Genomic DNA, 19,920 nt, shown 5'->3' on the forward strand with positions numbered 1-19,920 from the left:
CTTTCCACCATTTTTTCTGTTGACCTGGAACCTTCTCCGTCCTCTCTTTATCATTTAGAACAAGGACTTCACAGTAGAATTCAAGTCAAAAAGAAAGCGCACGCTAACAGGAAGGTGTTTCTGAACTAAAGAAAGAACAAAAATATTAAACTGAGGCGAGCAGACGGCACATAAATGGCTCTCAACAGCAAGTATGCAGGCACAGACTTGAGAACTTCTGCAGTACATATCGGACACCCGGACTTTGAAGATCCATTCAGCCCTCACTGCAGCTGGCTTGGCCATGGTGAAATGCATTGTGGGATACCTATCTGTCCCTGTTCAGTACACGAGAACTCAAGTACACATACTGAAAAACCTCTATTCAAATGATAATGTAATCTTCAGGCTGCCCTGTTTTAAGTTGCTCTAAATGAAGCAAAGCTGCAGTGATTGAAATCCAGCAGCTCTTTTATACCTGACAAATTGCATCAAGGTCGTTCAAGGTCATATCGCACCGACAGTCTGAATCCACGTTTTCTTTGCTACTCTACAAAAGAAGTATGAAGCAGGGCAAAGGTGAAGGTGACTCTGTTCACAAAAACACCTACACGGGGGTGACTATCTACTAATTTCACTTTTATTGGTTTGGCAGCAACAGCAAAAATGAAACAGAAAAGGAAAAACCTTTGACAAAAATCCCAAATAAAAAAATAGACACTGTAATTTACAACACTGCCTCTCGTACCTCAAACAGAAGCCGAGATATTTGAACTCCAAAAGTTGCTCCAAACCGGTCAGAATTTGATTTGTACAGCAGATTAAAAACAAACACACACTTAATTATGCAGTATACTCATACAGTATAAAGTACAAAGGGGTAATGACCTAATACACACTGTGTTAATCTGTTACTAACTCGGTTCACTAATCCCAGTCCAGATTAATGCATCTAATATTTAGGAAGTTTTCATGTCCTACTAGTTTTGGAATATAATACAGATTAACACAATTTTTTTCTTCAGATTTTTTTTTGATGAATTTTGTTTGAAATTCAACTCGAAGCTTCACAGAATCCGCTACAAAAACAGTAAAGTCATGTGCAACGTCTGACAAATCCTGGAATCTTCAATCCGAATGGAATGTTTTGAGTATTGGAGTCTCGATGGCTAAACACGGACGTGTGATTTTTCCCTAGATTAATTCAACACTGATTCGGATCCTACACATTTCTCTAAGAGCCCACCGCACTGCACAAGAGACACAAGCTTCCAGAACACTTGAGGAGGTCTACAGCGCACTTCTAAAAGGGATTTCACAATATTCAGCCCGGTCGGCGTCCTGTGTTATCTTACAGATGCGAAACAGGCTTCAGGCGGTAGGAAAAGATGCCACACATAGAGGCAGAAATGAACCCAAACTCGCAACAAAAACAGAATGATGCCTTTTCGGATCTGGCTGAAAAGTTCAAAGAGCTGCGGTGCTTTAGAAAAGTGCAGCACGTCTGCGTAACAGTTCACACCTTTTAGTTTTTACACGAAATTACAACTTTAGGCACATACAGAACAATCTGCAATGTTTGAAAGCTGCACAAAGCAACACGCGTCTTTTAAATGTTACTTCAATAGAGGACTCTGAATACGTTAAAGGGTGTTACGTACCGGTGATCCAGCTTTTATCTCAGGTTTCGGAGCGGAAAAAAGTGACAGTATGAAGAGTATCAACTGCAGACAGACGGTGTTAGCTCATTATTAATTATAGTCGACTCAAGGCTGCAGCGCGAGAACCTACAGACCAAATCAAACATGGGAAATAAACTGAAGCATGTAAGAAACCCAGGAGGACTCTGGTCCTGTTTGTTTTGCAGCCTTGTTGTTGTTCTTACATTCATTATGTGACCAGGCCGACTCTTTGTGCATCTGCTGCAAGTGTTTAGCTGTAGGTTGAATCTTACCACAACAATAAGTTAGCAAAAAAAAAGAGTGTATTTTATTTAGTTTATTCTGTCCTACTACTCAGAATTCATTTCATGCAGCCTTAAACTGTATGACAATAAACACAGTACTGTTAAGCAGCATAAAGTGCAGTTACAATATTCATGGATTGGTTTTGCTGTCTGACTTGGTCGCACTGTAAATACACCGTGAGCAGCAACAGATGACAGAAATTAACTGAGCAAACATCTAGTGCCTGGTTTGGCTACGTGGCTCCACGTATATGAAAACAGCTATGTTTGAACATGGATCCAACCAGAGAAACAAGGTAAATTGACTAGAATATCTTGTTCACACCTGTGCCGCAACAAAGGATGAGAATGGTAACCAAGGCAGTCTGGAGGTTGCTTAACAACAGACATCTCCTGCACTTTGTTAACAGTCTTAAGTTCACCAAGCTGGAATGTTCACAGTAAGAGAACAGGAAATCAAACCCTACGATATTTAACAAGAAACAAGTTTTAAGAAAACAAAAGAATCCATTATAGACTCCCCCTCCCCTCCCCTCCCCGCCACAAAACACAACACACAATTTCCAGTAAGATGTGCAAAATATGCATGAAGTACTGCGTCAGTTCATTCACAAACACACAATGAGGTCTGTAGTTTGACAACAGGGTTTGCACAACTGCGTGTGCAAGCACAGGAGGGCTTTTTTGGGAATCTGGATTGTCCAGGAGAGCTATTCAAAGCTATGAAATAGAAGATTTAACCTCAAACCATGAGGCTTCGAATGCAGACCAATGAATACAATAATAATGTGAGGAGATCCTTGCACTTCTAAGTCATTTTATAAAAATGCCTGCAAAGAACATCAATTTAGTTCATTGTGCCAAAGGAAAGTGTGCTTTATTACAGGTGGGATCGGTAATTAAGGAACCAGAATGAGCTGTCATCAATGGATGCAGCATGCATGGGTAAAAATAAGAATGATAATAAAAAGGGATTTTTACTTTTTTCTTTACATTTATAAATACAGATACAAACCTTGGTCCATTGTTGGCTATGTTCATCTACAAAGACCGATATTTTAGTATTTTATGGGACTATTTATGTGCCAGGATTTTGATGATGGGCCATTTAATATGAAATACATCAGACACCAGGACAGTAAATGGATGCATCTCTTTGTTGCATCACTCTCTGGTTTACATGTCCACATCATTACATCATTATAGAAGCAAAAAACCAGAACCAAACAGTCAAGGCCACACACAGTTATCAGCAGCTTCATGGCTGTCATAAATATCGCTCTGTTCATTAAATATAACAAGACTTTAAACTGACTTGTGGGCACAAAAATTCTGTTTTTTTCCCATCTCGGGGAAGTAGACACACAGAGTGTAAAGCAAATGAACACTTACATCAACATATATTCTGTTTTTACTGTTTTGAAGTTTTGTCTTTCGCTATGTTTTAAAGCCTTTAAAAGATCTGAATGCCACAGATTATTTTTTTCTTTTGTTGAATCAAACCTAATTTATGCCTTCACCGAAAGCCTGTTTCATCTTAATTCTCTACTCTTGCTGCATTAATCTCTTTGAACACCTTCATATGCAAAAATCATTTATGGAATTCAAGACAAAGTCTCTCAGAATTGCGGAGGTTTTTCCCCAGTTTGATTAGCTCGTCAAGCGCTACAATGCCGCAGGCTTGGTACGACTCCGGCTTTCTTTTGCAGCATCGAGGTGCCGTGTTCTCGTCCCTTACGTGACGCCGTTCAGATGGAGCAGGAGTTTGCCCTCTTCCTTGGTTTGGGCTCCCCAAAGTCTCTGTCATCTGCCGCACAATGGCTGAAGGAGCACATTGTCTGTGAGAGCCTTCGCATGCCGAGGCGGAACACGCTATTGGAAAGGCTGTAGATGACACAGTTGCAGAAGCTGTTGCTTATGGCCAACCAGGTGGTGATGAACGAGAGGGCAGAACTATCCAGTACATGGGAACTCTCCAGCAAAAAGTAAATAATGTAGGGCAGCCAGAGCATGTAGAAAACACTGGTAATGCGGAAGAGCACCATGGCATAGCGCCGATCTGGTCCGTGCCCTCCGTGGTGCCCACCGCCACCCCCGTCTCCAGCCTCCATTTCCTGGCTGGGGAAACGTGCCCTCCGCTCACTGATCTCCCTGTTGTGCTGCTGGCAAATGCGAAAAATATGGTAATAAGTAAAGCAAACCACAAGTGCCGCAGGTGCGTAGAGCAAGCACACCACGAAGCCTGTAAAGAGAGCGCTGGTGGGCCAGGAGTGAGCGCACCACTCGAAAATGTCTCCATGATAGCCTGGCTTACCCCACCCAAAGAATGAGGGCAAGAAGATCAGGCTGGAGTAGATCCAGATAAGGGTGATGCAGCCTCGCAGCCGGCACGGTGTCACCAGCTGGTTATAAGATAGTGGTTTGGTTATCGCCAGGTAGCGGTCCACGCTGATACAAGCCAGGCATGCCATCGAAACACTCTTCAAAACGGAGATGACGTAGCTGAAAATCTGACATGTGATGGGTTCCTGGACACTGGCGGGGTAATGGAGCAGAGACAGAGCGGGCACCAGGCAGCTCAGACCCACCAGCAGGTCGGCGTAGGCCATGGTTTGGATGAAGTAGCTGGTGGTGTAGTGGTGTAAGAGAGGCGCGCAGTGGAACACGAAGATGACCGTCAGGTTCCCTGCGATAATAAGCACAGTCAGAAGAACAACAACAGCGGTCTCCAGGATGCAAGTCTCCAAGCCTTCATTCAATCCCCAGCCCAAGGGACAAGAGTGGTTAGATGTCTGGCCAGGAAAGAAGCCTCCATTGCTGCTGTTGCTGCTGAGCTCTGGAACGGTGGGCTCAGACAGGTTCATTGTACTGGGCGCTAACCAGGTAGCTGACGTTTGTATTGTTCCGCCCATAAGGCAGCCGTTCTGTAACAGAAGGCTCCCAACCCTACAGCAGGTGTCTGAAAGCCTCCTTCATTTAGTGGAGCTCGATACGCTCTGGCAAAATCTTTCACCTTACTCTCACATAGCTGAGTCTCAATCAAATGAACACAGGCTGGAGGAAAATCAATACGCCCCCTGGGAGGGTAGGACAACCTGTTTAGCTCTCCTTTTCCAATCAGTCATGGTTTGTTAAAGTTGTATGCAGGTAACAAACAGGAGCAGAGAGAGAACGCTGTAGTTCAGAGAGAATAAATCCCAGGGTCAGTATCTATACCAAAGATGATTTTCTCTCCTGCTTTGCTTCATCTGCCGATCCTAACGAGGGGGGGGGGGCGTCGGGAGACTGAGGGAAGAACTGCCCTCACAAGGGCAACGAGCAAAGCTGATATACGAGGAGGTTAAATCTTGAAGCCAAACACACTTGTCTTTACTCTCCTGCGTTCTGTTCTTCTTCGGACATGCTCATACGATACCAAAACAGCAGCATAGCGAAAAGAAGAGCAACGTTTGAAGGAAACAGTTAAAGCAAACACTGCAGAACACCCAGCTTCAGCTGGAGGGCCTCACACCAGGATGTGGCGTCAAATCCATCTTTGTAATCAATCTTTCAATATTAATCAGTGGTTCACAGCGCACCCGCTGGTGCTTGTGTGTTTACTGTGCAACTGTAGGCTTTCCTTATTTTGGTGGTCCTCTTGGTCAGTGTCTGGAGCCCATGTATGCACAGCTATTGTCTGAATGAAAACACAGACACAGGCTAGAACAACACGGGGATCTCCACAGGAGATAATGTCAGTGCTCTCTCAGCACACATGGTGCCCGGGAGAAAATGTCTATACGAGGCATCCCGGCGCAGAAACCACACCGAAAGCGGCTCTTTTCTTTTCCCTCTCTGAATGAGCTCCGTCTTTAAACTTTACATCAATACGTGCGAACCTGCCTCTCGGCGAGCTGAGGAAACAAAGGAATGCAAAAGTGAGTCGGTGAAAATCCAGATTGCCGTGCAGGCAGTTGACAGGGTTCTCCTGGAGTGAGGAGAGGCCGGCTGAATAACTCAGCGCTCCGCTCGTTTTGACTCCTCTGCAACCCTGTGGCGGACGCTTGCCGGGAGATGTGCAAGGATCACTTGGCAGCATGCAGGTCTACAGCAAACTTCCATCTTCTTTGGCTGCAGCGATCAGAAGCGGAGAGACCACCTCTCGTGTGCGAAAGCACAAGTTTTGTCATCTTCGTCGGTCCTTTGAAACGCGCACTTGTCAGAGGTATGACTCCCACAGTCTGTCTGCTGCCCCAAACAAAACACTGGCGGAGCAAGACGGGGAAATCCACAACAGCAGCAGAGGCGAGAGACGGCGTCCCGGATGAAACTGCAGTTTTACCACCGTCCTTTTGCAAAAATGCCCCCTTTGCGATCCCAGACGACGTTTTGGTTAAAAAAAAAAGAATTGTTCTATCCTGCCGTGCAGAAAGAGGTGAGGAAATAAAGCAGTCAGAAGCAGCACGTATAGCAAGCCCAAAAAAAAAAGATGACCGCACTGATGGAATGGAGTTAAATCTGCAGCGAGGGAAGCGAGGGGACGAAGAGTCCCTCAGCCCTGGTGCAGTGAGGAGAGATGCTGAGACTGACTTACGCTTCCCTCCCTCCCTCCCTCTCCACACGCTTTCTCCAGCTTGCACGCTCTCTCTCTTCCCATACACACAAACCCTCCCTCTTTTTCCACTCTCTCTGCCTCGGCTTCAGGCTCTTAGCCCCGCCTTCTCTTCCGTGCTGCACCTGAGGCTCCCCACCACATTATTCTGTCACTTATATGGGCTTTTTCCCCCAGAGGTAAATTTAGATGCACTATCATATTATCTATTGTTCCTGGGAAAATACACAGAATGTGCATTTAATCAGCAGAAAAGTTGTTATGAAAATCACTGTGATGAAAAAAACAAGTGTCGGGAAAGCGAAACATATAAAGAGACAAAGTAAAGGCCAATGTTAGTTTCTGGTGACAGTTCTGCTGTCACTATAGGAGGACCCAGTCAATGGAGAACTCAAAAGCATGCTGCTCTTTACCTTTGGAGGTGGACACTGATGAAAAACAAGACCAGAAGGCCACCATTAATAATTCAATTTGATCCAAACAAAGCCAGCAGGGACACTTGTTGGGGGGGAGAATGCTGGACGCTGATTCACCTTTCACTGCTTACAGCATCCCACCGCTGGGCTCCTGCAAATTCCAATCATTATGTTATATCTACCTAGTTAGACTGGCTTATCTAAGCTACAGTCCAGGATCTGTCGAGCTTTTAAAACTATTTCACTCAGAATCGTTTCTGAATGAGACGTCAAAGGTAGAATGAAGACATAACTTCAAAAAGCTGTTTAACAGCCCCTGTTGAGGGAGCACGCTTCGTTGAGCCTGTTTTAAATGTAGCACAGTCGGGGTTTTTGTAGTGTTTACAGCCCGGATAAAAACATACAGTGAGCACCAGCAACAAACCACTGCTGAACCAGTTTAGCATGTAGAAGCCACTATTTACATTCACAACAGCTTTTTCTGTCACTACAGACAATGATAAAGTCTGCAGATTTGTGATCAAAGGGATCCAAATGGGAATGTGCTTACTGAAACTCGTCTTGAAGAACATAATGTATTGTTTACACAGATATAAATATGGGCGCACACAGCAGAGGGAGAACATGTCAAATATAGAAAGCACCCTGCTCACAGCACGTGGGAAACTGCAGGCAATAGCTATTATCTCTTTTTGCAGGAGAGCAATTTATGTCCAACATCCTTAACAGGGAAAATATCTCCACCATATTCACCCCCAGCACAATGTCAGCATGTGTACTATGGGAACTGGGATTGCTGCAGTTGAGTGGTAAAGAGAAGCTAAAGGTCAAAGACGGCTGCCTACTGAAACACCATCTATCATTTTCATTTAATCTCACACCGCATGTGGGAAAACCTGTCGGAACACTCAAGTTCACATATTTATATTCATTTTTCCTGAGCTCCTTTTGTCCTTGTACCTTATAGGTCTTCATACAGTCCGAATCTCTTCGATCATCGGTAAAGGCCAAATAAAAACGATGTCTCTTAACAGAAACCAGCTGGCGCAAACACACCCGAAAGGCCAACATATACAATAAGATTATCTCGATGGATGGATGTGTGGGACCAGCGAAAAGATGCCGAGTCTCTTTAATCCGGGCTGCCGTGATGTGGAGGCCCTGCTAACACACACCGTGGCTACTTTATGGCAATTATAATTTCCAGCCATCATATCACAATTACGACATTACATGTAAACGTTAGCGTGATTGGGTGTCTGGTTTCTTATTTTAGTTTAACGGGTTTTCCTGAAGCTTCAGCGGTAAGGCAGTGTGGCCTTTCATGTTGCCTACTGGGATTGTGCCTCAGATAAGTGAATGGGAGCTGAAGTGCTGCATTCTCGAGCCACACATGGAGTCAGGCCGGGAGGCTTGCTGTGAATAGACCTATATTGTGAGCGCGGCAGAAAGAAAGTGGTGTTTCCTGACTGTCTTTTGGCCACGCGGTGCAGCTGATCCCGACAGATTGAGGAGTGAGGACTCTTCGTGGGGCTGTGACTGACAAGGCTTTAGACCCTCGAGAGAGTGACGGAGCAAACGACAAAGCCGGGGGAAATATGGTAATATATGTGCATTAATGTGCTTTTATGGTAGACAGTATGCAAATAGTTTAGAAAGAGGTGAAGCATTTGCAAATAAACTACCAGTGTGCAAAGGCTTAAACCCAACATATAAACAAAATACTGATATTTCATTTACTTATATAACAGTTATCTTTAGTGCCAATATACTGTATATTCCATGCAGATCATGTGTAGTAGAGCAGTAGGTAATATCCAGATGTGTGTAATCATCAGTCGTAGCCGTTTAAAAAAGTTAACAGTGACAGAAAAATCCTCATCAAGCCAATAAATCAGAGAAAGGTCCATAGACCCTTGCAGTTACCATGGCAGCCCATTTACCACATACTCTGTGTATCTGCATCTGCATGATCAGTCATGGGAGTCGTATCTGCATGAGTAATACAACTGTAAACGTACAGGGCCAATAAATGGCCTTTCTGAGCCTAAATCTGGACTAAACTCCTTAAAACCTTATCTCATATCTTTTAATTGGGGTAAAAGGGTAATGGTAGACTAACGCCTAACATAAGGAGAATAAGTGACATTTCGTGGAAGACTTTCAGTTTCATTTGGAATGACTCCCTACAATGTGTTCTTCCAACCTCTGATTAAAGCTGCCGTACCTGCGAAGAGATGCTGACCTCTGTTAATATGCTCACTGAGCTGCAAGCAAGAGTGCTCTGCAAAAAAAATACAATAAAAAAATTGGTCTGGAAATTGCTAGCTGAGCTTTATTAAGCTTTGGGTTTAAGTCATGAGGTACACCTTGTGCATGTTCAGCTCTAGGGAGACGAAAAGGTTGTTCAAATGTCACCAGCAGACCCCCAGCCCAGACCACAAACCTGCCACTGTGCCAGCCCAGAAAAGAGTTATTTGTTAAATTCTTAGATTCCTGGAGGCCACGCTGTGTGGAGTGACGGAGTGTGCGGTGCCTGCAAATGAGAACAGTCCAACACTGAACATGACATTTGCGATCAGTGATATTCAGGTAGACGGCCGCAGGGTGCTAAATGCTCAGTAAGTTAGTTTAATGCGCTGTCTCTCCCCTCGGGAATCGAGCTGTCAGGGGGACCAAAAAATGATTTAATAGATTTTTTTTTTTTTTGTTTAAAAACTGGATGATGATGATGGAGAAAAAAAATAATTTCACACTTATGTGAAATATACAAACTCATCTTACAATAATTTGGGACTGAGGATTTTACAGTTGGCAAGAGGCAAAACACTAAATGTTTCTATATAATGACTTAAAATTCCATCGGCATTAATGTGATCACTAAGCACAGGCATAAGGCATTAATAGGCTGCACATCGCTTTCGTTGCCATTATTTGCCTTTCACCCCATCATTCCTTCCTTCCACCATCTTCCCACAGTTCTATTCATTTTGTGGTGCTATTAATAGCCTGGCCACCCGCCTATCAATACCATCACAAGCCCGGCAAGACAGAAGATGTAGGCATGGCTCAGCTAGTGGAATGAGGATAAATGAGAAGGGGTGGTTCTTATGTAAGAACAAAGAGAGAGAGAGAGAGAGAGTAACTGACAGACAGGCGGAGATGGTGGGCAGGTGGGTGTTAAATTTACCAAATTATAAAAAAAGGCACAAAAAGACACAGTCATAAACAGCAAAACTGGGCAGAATGTGAACCGAGAAGCTGAAACACTATATCCCAGGGCTTAAATGGCAGTTGGCTTGGTTGCTCAGTGTCATTATTTGGTCAGATTAATTTGTCCTAAGAGGAGCTGTAGGTGTAAATGAACTAACACTGCATCTGTGTGAGCAGTAACAGGCTGATGAGGGTTGTTTTTCTGCAATCTTAGAGTGAACTGGCTGCGATGACACAGCTTCTTACCTCAGTAGCATATATACTGTATATACAAGCTCAGACCACAGCATATGTGGTCCCAGATGAGGCGTGTGTGAATCAAACATGCACGAGCCTGTTTAAGGTGCAAACCGCCATGTTCGCCTGTGTCAGCCTGCATAAACCTGAGTGTCATACGGTAAAAGCAAATTATTACAGCACGCTGTCCCTCCCCGACTATTACCTTGGTAATTAGGATGCGGTAGTGTTCAAGTAGGTCATGGCTGTTGTGACAGCCGGCCAGCAGCTGCCAGACTTCAGCTCTGAGTGGCTCAGGAATGCCGCCTCGCACCAGTGAGGGCAGACCCTTCGGACGAGTGGAGAGGTTCCCATGCCTGGCATAAACACAGACACATCGTTTCAAAATAATCAACTTTGTCCATTGCAAATGTCTCGTTGGAGAGATTCAGATTAGTCATATCACTTTCATTCTGCTTGGAGCGATTGTCAGCTCCATCTCGATTTGTTGGCCCTTTTTGAACACGTGTTGCTTCTAGCAGGTACGGCTAGGACAGTTTATCTCGAATGATTAAGTCTTACAGTAGTGGCAGCATGAGATAGCACTCGAACGCATGCGGAGTGCGTTTTCCATATAAACCATGGTCCATCTAGACTTTATTTGCTTGTCGATATTTTCTTGTCTTTTGGAAGCTTACCATCTATGGAGAATTCCTCCCCAAGACTCCAGAATTTTCTCAGGACATTCTTTTGAAACATCTCCAGTCCCACTTGAGATTTCACTGTCGCTATCTGCAGCAAACACACCAACAGAGACACATTTGGAACATTCTGCGGTTTGAACGCATCGACTGTGCAGTCACAGAAGAGAGCAGGAAGAAAGGAAAATGTCGGGCCTAAAAGGATGTTAAATCAACACCAAAGCTGCACTGTACTTGGCAGCAAACTGTCAATAACACACGGCGAAACAGACAAAGGGTGCATCAGCAGGGCCTACAGGCTTCATTACTGTTGCTCTCCTGTTCTGGCGGTTCGAGAGCCAGACGAGAGGCAATAAGCACACCGGACCACTTGTGTTTAGAAGGAGCAACACTAATTGACCGTCTAGGCTGCTCTACTGGTGGAGATGAACTGATCCCCACGCACAGCGGTCCGCGAATGAGCGGTCCACACAGAGCACGAGCACACAAATAGGTTTACAAGACCTAAGAGTGTGTATACAGTATACTATTTATATGTTGAAAACAATGGTTCCTTAGGTTAGGCACAGATTTCCTGATCTCCAATTCTCCTACATCAGCACCTTGAGCACGTCTTTAAATGTAGACATGGACTTAAATTTTTCAGCAGCTACTTGACATATGCTGGTGTGTCTACACTGTTACCAAGGCAACCTTGCAGATGAGTTGTTCTGGTCTGGACACACAAATCTGATTTGATCACTGGCAATTAATAGTGCAGACAGTCTGCCTGTAAAGATCTGAGGAGATGTAGCCATCGATGTCTGAATCTGTGCGTGAATCGGTTTTATATTTTTATCACTTTGAATTTATGTGAAAAGCACAAAAATCTTTTGAAGAACTGAAACAGGTTCCCACTCCAGGTTTTGCCCATTTCCTCCTGCTGAGGTCCATACATTAGAAAAATAATGAACTGCACGACAGTCTTCTTCAGAAAAAAGGAATCCTTTATCCTCAGTGCACTGCTGTCCTTACACATCTTTACAGCCCCAGCGGGGGATTTTCAGGACTTTATAAATGCTTGATGAGCCTTCTCAAAAGGTTCAGAGGCAGCACAAAGCTGTCCTCTCACAGGCCAAGTGGAGAGAAAGCACGGGTCTAATGCCATGGTGAACATAGGAGGTGAGTTGCGTGTGTGTGTGTGTGTGTGTGTGCGTGTGTGTGTGTGTGCGTGTGCGTGTGTGTGTGTGTGAGATGCAGAATTTTGCTCATCTCTGGTTTATTTCCTGCAGTAACCTGACGGCTGTGTTATAACAACTAACAGGTGGACTGTACAAAGATGCATGATCAGAGAAAAAGTGCACAGGTGGATAAATAAAAGAAAGGGGGGGACAGGAAAGATTGACAGCTTCAAGCCTCTTTTCATATTAGAGCTCCAAGGGGGAAAAAAATCATTCACAAGCATTAAATGTGCGTGCTTGCAGCGAAGCCATCTGCACTGAGGTGCATTCAATTCAGTACACAATGAGGCTTTGCTCCCTGATTGCCTTCAATTTTCAGCTCTGGGATAGATGAGGAGACTTCAAGAAATATTCTTTTGCACCATCAATATCTGTTGAATGCTGGTCTTGGCAGCCGACTTGGACTCGTATGTATGTAGTGTTAAAGAGGGGCCTTTTTCGGCCTCCCACTCTGATAACGCCTGTCGGAGCTTCACTCTCAGATAAGGGAGAATGTGAGACCATCCTCACTGGCGGAGAAGAAAGAAGCAACAGAATGAAAAGAGAAGTGTGAGACGCTCTCTTGTCTGCAGATATAAGCAGGTCTAAAGTGCAACACCTGAACGGGAGAGCCGGCGGTCTGATGGAAAATGCCAGCCCTGTTTATATTCGTGTGCCGAAACTGGGTCATGTGTACGAACGGCTGAAGTCTAACAGCCAATATTGTTGCTTGCGATGCCTGCATCCCTGCAGCACAGCTGACAGCAGAGAGCGGAAAACAGTTGCTGTTTGTTGGACTTGCAGAAAGAAAAACAAAAGTCCGAAAATGAGGCAGGAATAAAGAGGCAATGCTAAGGCGAACCTTCTTCCGCCTCCTCTTCCTCAGTGGGTAAGGTCAGATGTCCTTTTTCTTCCTTGCATCTCTCCGCTTCCCTTTGAAGACTGACCACCTCGTAGACAGCATCGCTTTGACCGGTTCGTTCTGGCGTCTGCTGTATGCAAACACACAGACAAATGATTAAAAGAGGCAGGGATCACGAAGAGAAGAGAAACAACCTTTGGTCCAGATTTAAATCGCATGCATTTGATTTTAGAGGCTGTATAAACTCAAAATGGTTAATTTGTTTTTATTAACTTACAATCTCTGGAAATTAAGAGTGATTGTTCTCTTGAAAATAGTCTAAAGTAAAAACCTATGCCTCGCTAAATGTGACTACATTCTATCTAAATCATAAAAATGTCTTTTTCATTGTAGAAAACTTATTTTTTTCCATTTTTACTGTAAAATAGTGTAATCAAAGCATAGGAAAATATGTATCCAAGCTGTTAAACTGACCCATAAATCCTGTATTAAACAAACTTTAATAACTATGGTATATAAGACACTGCAGCGACAGGAGAGGCTTATTTGATGCGTAAAGATCAACCTAAACTTTTGATGTATAATGCAGTCATCACTGAAGGCTTTAATCAGAAGACATCAAGGAGGAGCAGCACCATTCGGGGTTGAACTTCATTAAGAGCAGCCACTTCTCTGCAGCGGTCTAACCACCACCAGTGACAACATGGACGAAGTCTCCGTCTTCTGTGAGGGTCAATGTGCACGAGTAAATCAGCGCGACTACCCTGACCTGATATCGACCAACTGCTACATTAATCTGACAGTACCATCAGATGACACCAGTGACGGGCAGGTGGCCAATAAGGATGCAGGCCAAGAACGTTTTCATGATCCCACTGCAACACAACTGAGATCAGCCCACAATGGAACAGTGGACCTCCCAGAAGAAGGCAAACAAGACACGGCCAGGGGCTAACACACGCTCAGAGTCTGTGGGTTGTTTAAAGGTGTCAAGACAAAAAGTGAGAAGTAAAGACTTTGCTCACCCTTGGAAAATTATAAATGAATGATATGCACAACAGAGCGCACAAGGGACTCTTGGAGACTTGACCTTGAGTCTCACATGCTGCCGATGTCAATTTCTGGTCAATTCAATTACTGTAATGCTGTTGCCTCTCTCCTCCACCTGGCAGAATGGATCAATGGGCTGCATTGATCCACCTACTTGTAAGGCGTCTAATGACTAGCTCAGGTCAGTGATGAGAGCACAGATTGAGAGAGACTATGTCACCGGCCTTTCTCTAGAAAAATCTTAGAAGCCTTGGAAGAAGGTTATAATGACCACTGAAAACCTGAGAAAGAAAGGCGGGTAAAAGATGATTAACTTTTTAAACACCAAAGAAGTTACAGTTTGTGTGTTTTTCTCTTACTAACTAATGTTGAACTGTTGACAAGAACTCTGTGTCCTCAACTCAGACTTGGCACAAATTATATGGTTAACAATCTTGGCAGGTTTGATTATACCCAGAAAAAGGCAGTCGCCAACCAGGCTTCCACTAACCCAGACAGAAAACACGACTCAGAAGGTACAACACACAATTATCCACCAACACCACATCCTGAAAATAACAATCTTTGGTAAAATAAACAATAGCACATCAGTATTTCCCCAAAAACCTCTCCCCAAGCCACATTATTTGTTAATTAGCTCTTAACCACAGCACCAGTCCAACGTGCTTCCATTTACTGAAAAGATAACTAGAGAGGCAATCAGGCGTACAAGTCAGACCACCACTGTTAATTATCCGCATGCCAATAATGAGACAGAGCCTCTTATTAGCTCCACACAATCCAAAGCTTCCCCACACTCCACTGCTCTGCCAGCTCCCCATGGCCTTCTGAAGGAGATCTACTTTTTAACAGGGAAGCTTACAGCTTAACTGTTTTGTTTTTTCAGCACCTGCCACGGCTATTCATGCAGGCTGTCCTTGTGCCGCTCTCTCTCTGCGCTTTCTTCATGCCGAAAATGGATTCAGGAGGAGATGTTTTATTTTTAAGGTTTTCACATGGAGAAAAGCTGAAGTACGTGAAGGAAAATGTTTCCTTTAAAAAGGACAGAAAGGGAACATAATGTGATGAACAACGCAGCGAGGGACAGAAGGGAAAGAAGAATGAGCCGATGAGACAATAGCCATGTTTCAGCTGTCAGGGGGACAACATTTGACTGGTCAGTGAAACATGGGCTGCTCTGACCGCCTGCTCCACTCCACATCCATTCTCTCACCCATCTGTTCAACCCCCCCCCGCCCCCCTTCTTTGGGGACAGCCTGGACTTTTGCCTCAGAAACACAGAGGATAAGTGACTGTGGTGGTGATATAGCTGACAACACAGGGGACCCTTGTGTTATTTAAGGTGTCTTCTGTATTTCAGGCCAGCACTTCAGTATAATCTACCTGTCTGAGTCTGAGGTAGAAGGTCTCACTGAAGATCTTGCGGCTAAAATACCAGAAGCGTTCGTTGGACGGATACACCCGGACCAGTGTTTCCAGCAGGAAGCGAACCGGCTCCACGACCTCGGTGACGACCAGGTCTGCCGCCACCGTCACATAGACCTGCTTATCTAAAGCAGAGGGAATAGGGAGGAAACAAGGAACAAGAGTGGTTTGTAGCCTGCAAAACCTTTAGAAATACGCACTCTGTAGGTAATCCTGTATTTTTAGCATGTTGGGGCCGTCCTGCAGTGCCTGACTCCTGTGAATTATAATGGCTTGACAGATCTGCCAAACACCTACAATAAAATTCTCAGAATCTCTTGGTCAGCACGTTGCCACGAAGTCCAATTTGTTAGCTGTGATAGATTTAGTGTGGCCAGCATCTTTCAGCTCGGAAACACCCTGGGATTTAGCAGAAGGCAGGTTCCTTCCATAAACTTCCTTTCACAGATTTAATAAATCGTTCAAGGCTACTTTTTTGGGTTTTACTTGTTCAACTCTTTCTGAACAGTTCAAAGCTTTTTAGAGAAAAAAAAAGCTCAGTGTGTGGTTGAGTCTTTACGGAGGGATTATCCTGCTCACCTTTAGGGGTGTCTTCATTCAGCGCCTGGAAGGCTGCCAGGTTAGGGTTCCATGTTCCTGTGATCACGTAGGCCTTCCTGTCAGAGCTCTTCCCCATCGACTCCTGAGGAGACATCAACGCATGGTTCCGCGTGTGTGAAATCCTCATTATCTAATCTTATCAAACCACTGCGTACATCTGAAAATAGCACCAGAGCAGTCTCGCAAATCATGAATATGATTCTCACGAATTATATTTGATCATTTGCTCTGAGCTTACCATGTCGAGCAGATGCATGTCGCTGTTGGAGACCTTCTGCCCAGGGCTCAGCAGCATTCCGAAACACCTAGAAGGAGACAAAGCAAAAATAAATGATGATTCGATGCTATTCTGTTTAAAAATAGCAGCAAACTCTGTTTTGGTCCAAGCGTGTTGCATCATGTAGATTATGTCCCCTCGGTGTAATAAAGAAGCCACTAACTGTATCTAAAGAGTTGCATCACAAACAGAGTTTAATGACTCTTCTCTGACCCTTCAAGGATGCTCATCACACAGAACGCCTCAGCCGTTTGTTCCACCAATTAAAGTGGAGGAGAAGGCTCCTTCACTGAAACCATATACAGGCCTTGTGATTCACCTTTCCACTTTCCAATAAACCAGCAGAATCCCTCATCCCAGCAGCTCATTTAGTTTCAGGCTGCAGGCGCCACCAAGTGTTAGCTGTGGGAGTATCTTGTAAAGAACATTACATAAAAATCCCTTGCACCAGGGTGTGTGGCTAACTTCCAGCCTTGACTGCATTAGTATCTCTGATATGAACAAACCTACAGCCTAGACAAGATGATTGGTGGCGTTGCTTCAGTGGCAGAAGCAACTGACCCTTGGGGATAAATGTAATATCAAATACTGCATGTCACACATCAGCGATAAGGATCTGACAGTCTCAAAAGCAGACAGGTGTCCCTGTCCCACACTGTGGTAGGAGCAGGAGATTAATGGAGCATGAACACACATTCAATGCTGAAAGTTAACGATAGTACACTCGCAGTCTCAGTGTGGCCTACGATGATTCAATTAGACATCCTGTCAGCCACTGTGACACCAACAGCAGAGACAAATAACAGGGCATCCATCCTAAAAAGAGAGTGAGTGCAGGTTTAAGCTCACCTCTCGATTCCCAGCTCCTTGTTGCACATTTGTTGCACCGAGAGCACGACCTTCTTCTGCACGCCCTGTCGCAGTTTGAAGTAGAATTTGTCTCTGTCTTTAGGCACCGAACTGTGCAGAGGAAATGGACGAGTGTTGTTACACATATTCTCACCTTAATGTCCAGGACTTGATGATGATTACATGACTTGTTTTAATTAATGCTAAAGTGTTCCGAGTACTGCGGATTTCTGTTAGGTTACTGGGAGGAAAAAATACATCCCATAGGTTTACTCCTGTACAAAACCTAAATAAGGCTGGTCTCTTTACTAATTGTTATATTACAGCTGTTAAGCTATTTTGTCTTACATATGAATAAACAGTGCAACACACCGAGTCTTTTGATGAGACTCGTTTCCATGAGACTTCTGTGTGTTTCAAGTACCTGTAGTTGCCCTTGCCATCGTCCTCTTTGATATCGAGCGTGACAGTGAAGGTATAGAGGTCGCTGTCAGGTGGAGTAGAAAGGGCCGTGTCCCTGATGTCCGCCAGCCGGGATGAACGGCGAAAAGCTGTGGAAAAGCTGTACAAGATGCGGCTGACCTGAGGGAACATATACACAGATAGAAAAGGTCCAAACACGTCTTCATGTGGGGAAAAAATACAAACTATTTTATGTCTGAAAGCAAAAAAAAAAGTCTAAAATTAACACGTTACTGGAAAACACAAAATATGACAATAGCGCCCTCACCTGGTAATCTGTATTTACAACAGTGGGAATCCACCATTATTTTCTTGTATAATTTAACTATTGTGATAATTCACCTCCACACTGTCTGAATCACATGTGTATTCTCTAAACCTGTAGTCTGAAACATTTAATCCACATGCTTTCCTCACAGCTTCCTTGATGTGGCAGGAGAAGACGTGGATCTGGAATTCCTCAGAGCTCCGGTAACTCTCCGTGAAGGAGAAGCAGTCACTCTCCACTGAGCCCTCCTGGCCGCGGGCACAGAACAAAACCTTGTAGATGGGGAAAGAGGCGATCTCTGTACCTGAGGCCTGATCCACAATCCTGGAGAGAAGATAGACACACCTAAAAAGTTCTGTAATATCCTCATTCAATGAGACAAACGTATCCTTTCGGTAGAGTTAAAGGTGGACACATTTATAATATATAACACACATCATGGTTTAAAAAAAAAGGAATTTCCTCTTTCATTATTCTCACGACTGGTGGCGGTTGAACGTTTTTCAGACTTGTTATTTGTATTTCATCAGCAAATTCACTTCCTGCCAACAGCCATCAAAGGTGACGACACGCGAGGCTCCATCATGGGACATGTCACTGCTCTACACGTCTCGTTTAACCCCCCCACGTGTTCCTGACCTGACGGAGCCATCCGGCCCGCAGGGGACGTGCATGGTGACTGGGATGGGGATGGCACTCTCAGCACGCAGGGTGGCCATGGCCCTCTGTGCCTCGCTCTCGTTCCGGGGGGCTTTCACCCATGTGCAGCCCAGATAGGACAACTTGTTAAACTGGACACTGTCCTCCTCCAGCACCGTGGGGCTGACTGGCGCTGGACCTATTTTAAGTGAACACAGATTGATTAAATATATGATAGAGATTTTAAAAGAAAACCATCTCAAAGACCCTCAAAAACACATTGTGGGTGCACAATGATAAGCGAAGGTGAAAGAACCACAGAGGATGTAGGGAGGGGAGGGTTATCTTTCAGCTCGCAAGTTCAAACCACACAAACAGGAAGTTGAACAATAGAAGTAAGAGTTGAAATACTGCTGACTGCTTCTTAATTTATAGCAACATTTCCTCTGAGTCCATTCTGCAACGCTGGATATATAAGCATAAGTACTCAGGGCTCAGCCAAACTTTCACTTAAAATAAAGGAAAGTTTAAGGCTATGGTCTAGTTTTAACATGACAGGTGCATTAACCTGCAGCTGGAGGCTCAGACACGGACGTCTCTGGGGTGCTGTGCTTCTCCATCTTTTCCACGTTGCTCTTCTCCACCTTCATCTCATCGTCATCATCATCCAACACTTCCTCCATGGCTTTTTCCAGCTGCTCGCTTCCATTCCAGGACATCTGCGATAGATAAAGATCAAAACTGTGAACAAGGCCAGACGAAAACAAAGACTTAGTCAGCTGCTCCTTTTCCAACATTGATGAACCCTTATTTGACTCTTCGAGATGTTTAACTAGTACCAACACAGCGTGGTCTCACCTTCAGCCTGGGTTTGCCTCCGGAGCCTTGTGGTGAACCCTGAACCAGCTCAAACTCCTCGCTAGTGACGGTGGCCACGGACTCAGTCGAGCTGCCCACTTTTCCGAGTTCCATCGCTCAGACCCGGGCGTTAACGCTCACGCTTTCTTCTTCTCTGGTCAGGGAAGCCTGTCAGAAACAAAAGTGGAAGTTCCATTTGAAAAGAATCGAGTCAGTTTCTGATCTGTGGGAGGAAATTAGAGTATCGTGAGAAAACCCACGCGCAGAAAGAATCAAAGTGTGCTTCCCCCTGCTTCGCCACGCTGCCCCATCTCCGCCACTAGACCGGCAATGAATGGAAAACAGCCGA

At 44.6% G+C, this 19,920-nt stretch overlaps 2 protein-coding genes across 4 annotated transcripts in view; both read right to left on the minus strand.

Moving 5' to 3' along the window:
* Window positions 1-19,920, minus strand: part of rabgap1l (RAB GTPase activating protein 1-like) — a 57,826-nt gene that overhangs the window by 35,488 nt on the left and 2,418 nt on the right. For 2 of the 3 annotated variants that reach the window (XR_003886188.1, XM_029827683.1), the window contains exons 2-13: window positions 19,572-19,739; window positions 19,282-19,432; window positions 18,714-18,912; window positions 18,224-18,398; window positions 17,769-17,926; window positions 17,345-17,455; window positions 16,457-16,523; window positions 16,198-16,300; window positions 15,577-15,743; window positions 13,144-13,273; window positions 11,080-11,173; window positions 10,608-10,758 (exon numbers count right to left, since the gene is read on the minus strand). Coding sequence is in view for 2 of the 3 variants with exons in the window: in XM_029827683.1 (XP_029683543.1) it covers window positions 10,608-10,758; window positions 11,080-11,173; window positions 13,144-13,273; window positions 15,577-15,743; window positions 16,198-16,300; window positions 16,457-16,523; window positions 17,345-17,455; window positions 17,769-17,926; window positions 18,224-18,398; window positions 18,714-18,912; window positions 19,282-19,432; window positions 19,572-19,685 (1,620 nt within the window). In the remaining variant the exon portion in view is untranslated. The remainder of the gene's footprint in view (window positions 1-10,607; window positions 10,759-11,079; window positions 11,174-13,143; window positions 13,274-15,576; window positions 15,744-16,197; window positions 16,301-16,456; window positions 16,524-17,344; window positions 17,456-17,768; window positions 17,927-18,223; window positions 18,399-18,713; window positions 18,913-19,281; window positions 19,433-19,571; window positions 19,740-19,920) is intronic. The other variant, XM_029827684.1, reaches the window with a different exon arrangement.
* Window positions 598-10,600, minus strand: gpr52 (G protein-coupled receptor 52). The gene has a single exon (XM_011615042.2). It carries the CDS (start codon window positions 4,855-4,857, stop codon window positions 3,694-3,696), a length of 1,164 nt encoding a protein of 387 aa, XP_011613344.1. The 5' UTR covers window positions 4,858-10,600; the 3' UTR covers window positions 598-3,693.

The sequence above is a fragment of the Takifugu rubripes genome, chromosome 20, assembly GCF_901000725.2.
Source record: "Takifugu rubripes chromosome 20, fTakRub1.2, whole genome shotgun sequence".
In the NCBI taxonomy this organism is placed as follows: domain Eukaryota; kingdom Metazoa; phylum Chordata; class Actinopteri; order Tetraodontiformes; family Tetraodontidae; genus Takifugu; species Takifugu rubripes.

Excerpts from the sequence above, each read along its gene's own strand:
- gpr52 (XM_011615042.2), bottom strand. The coding sequence starts at position 4,857 with ATGGGCGGAACAATACAAACGTCAGCTACCTGGTTAGCGCCCAGTACA.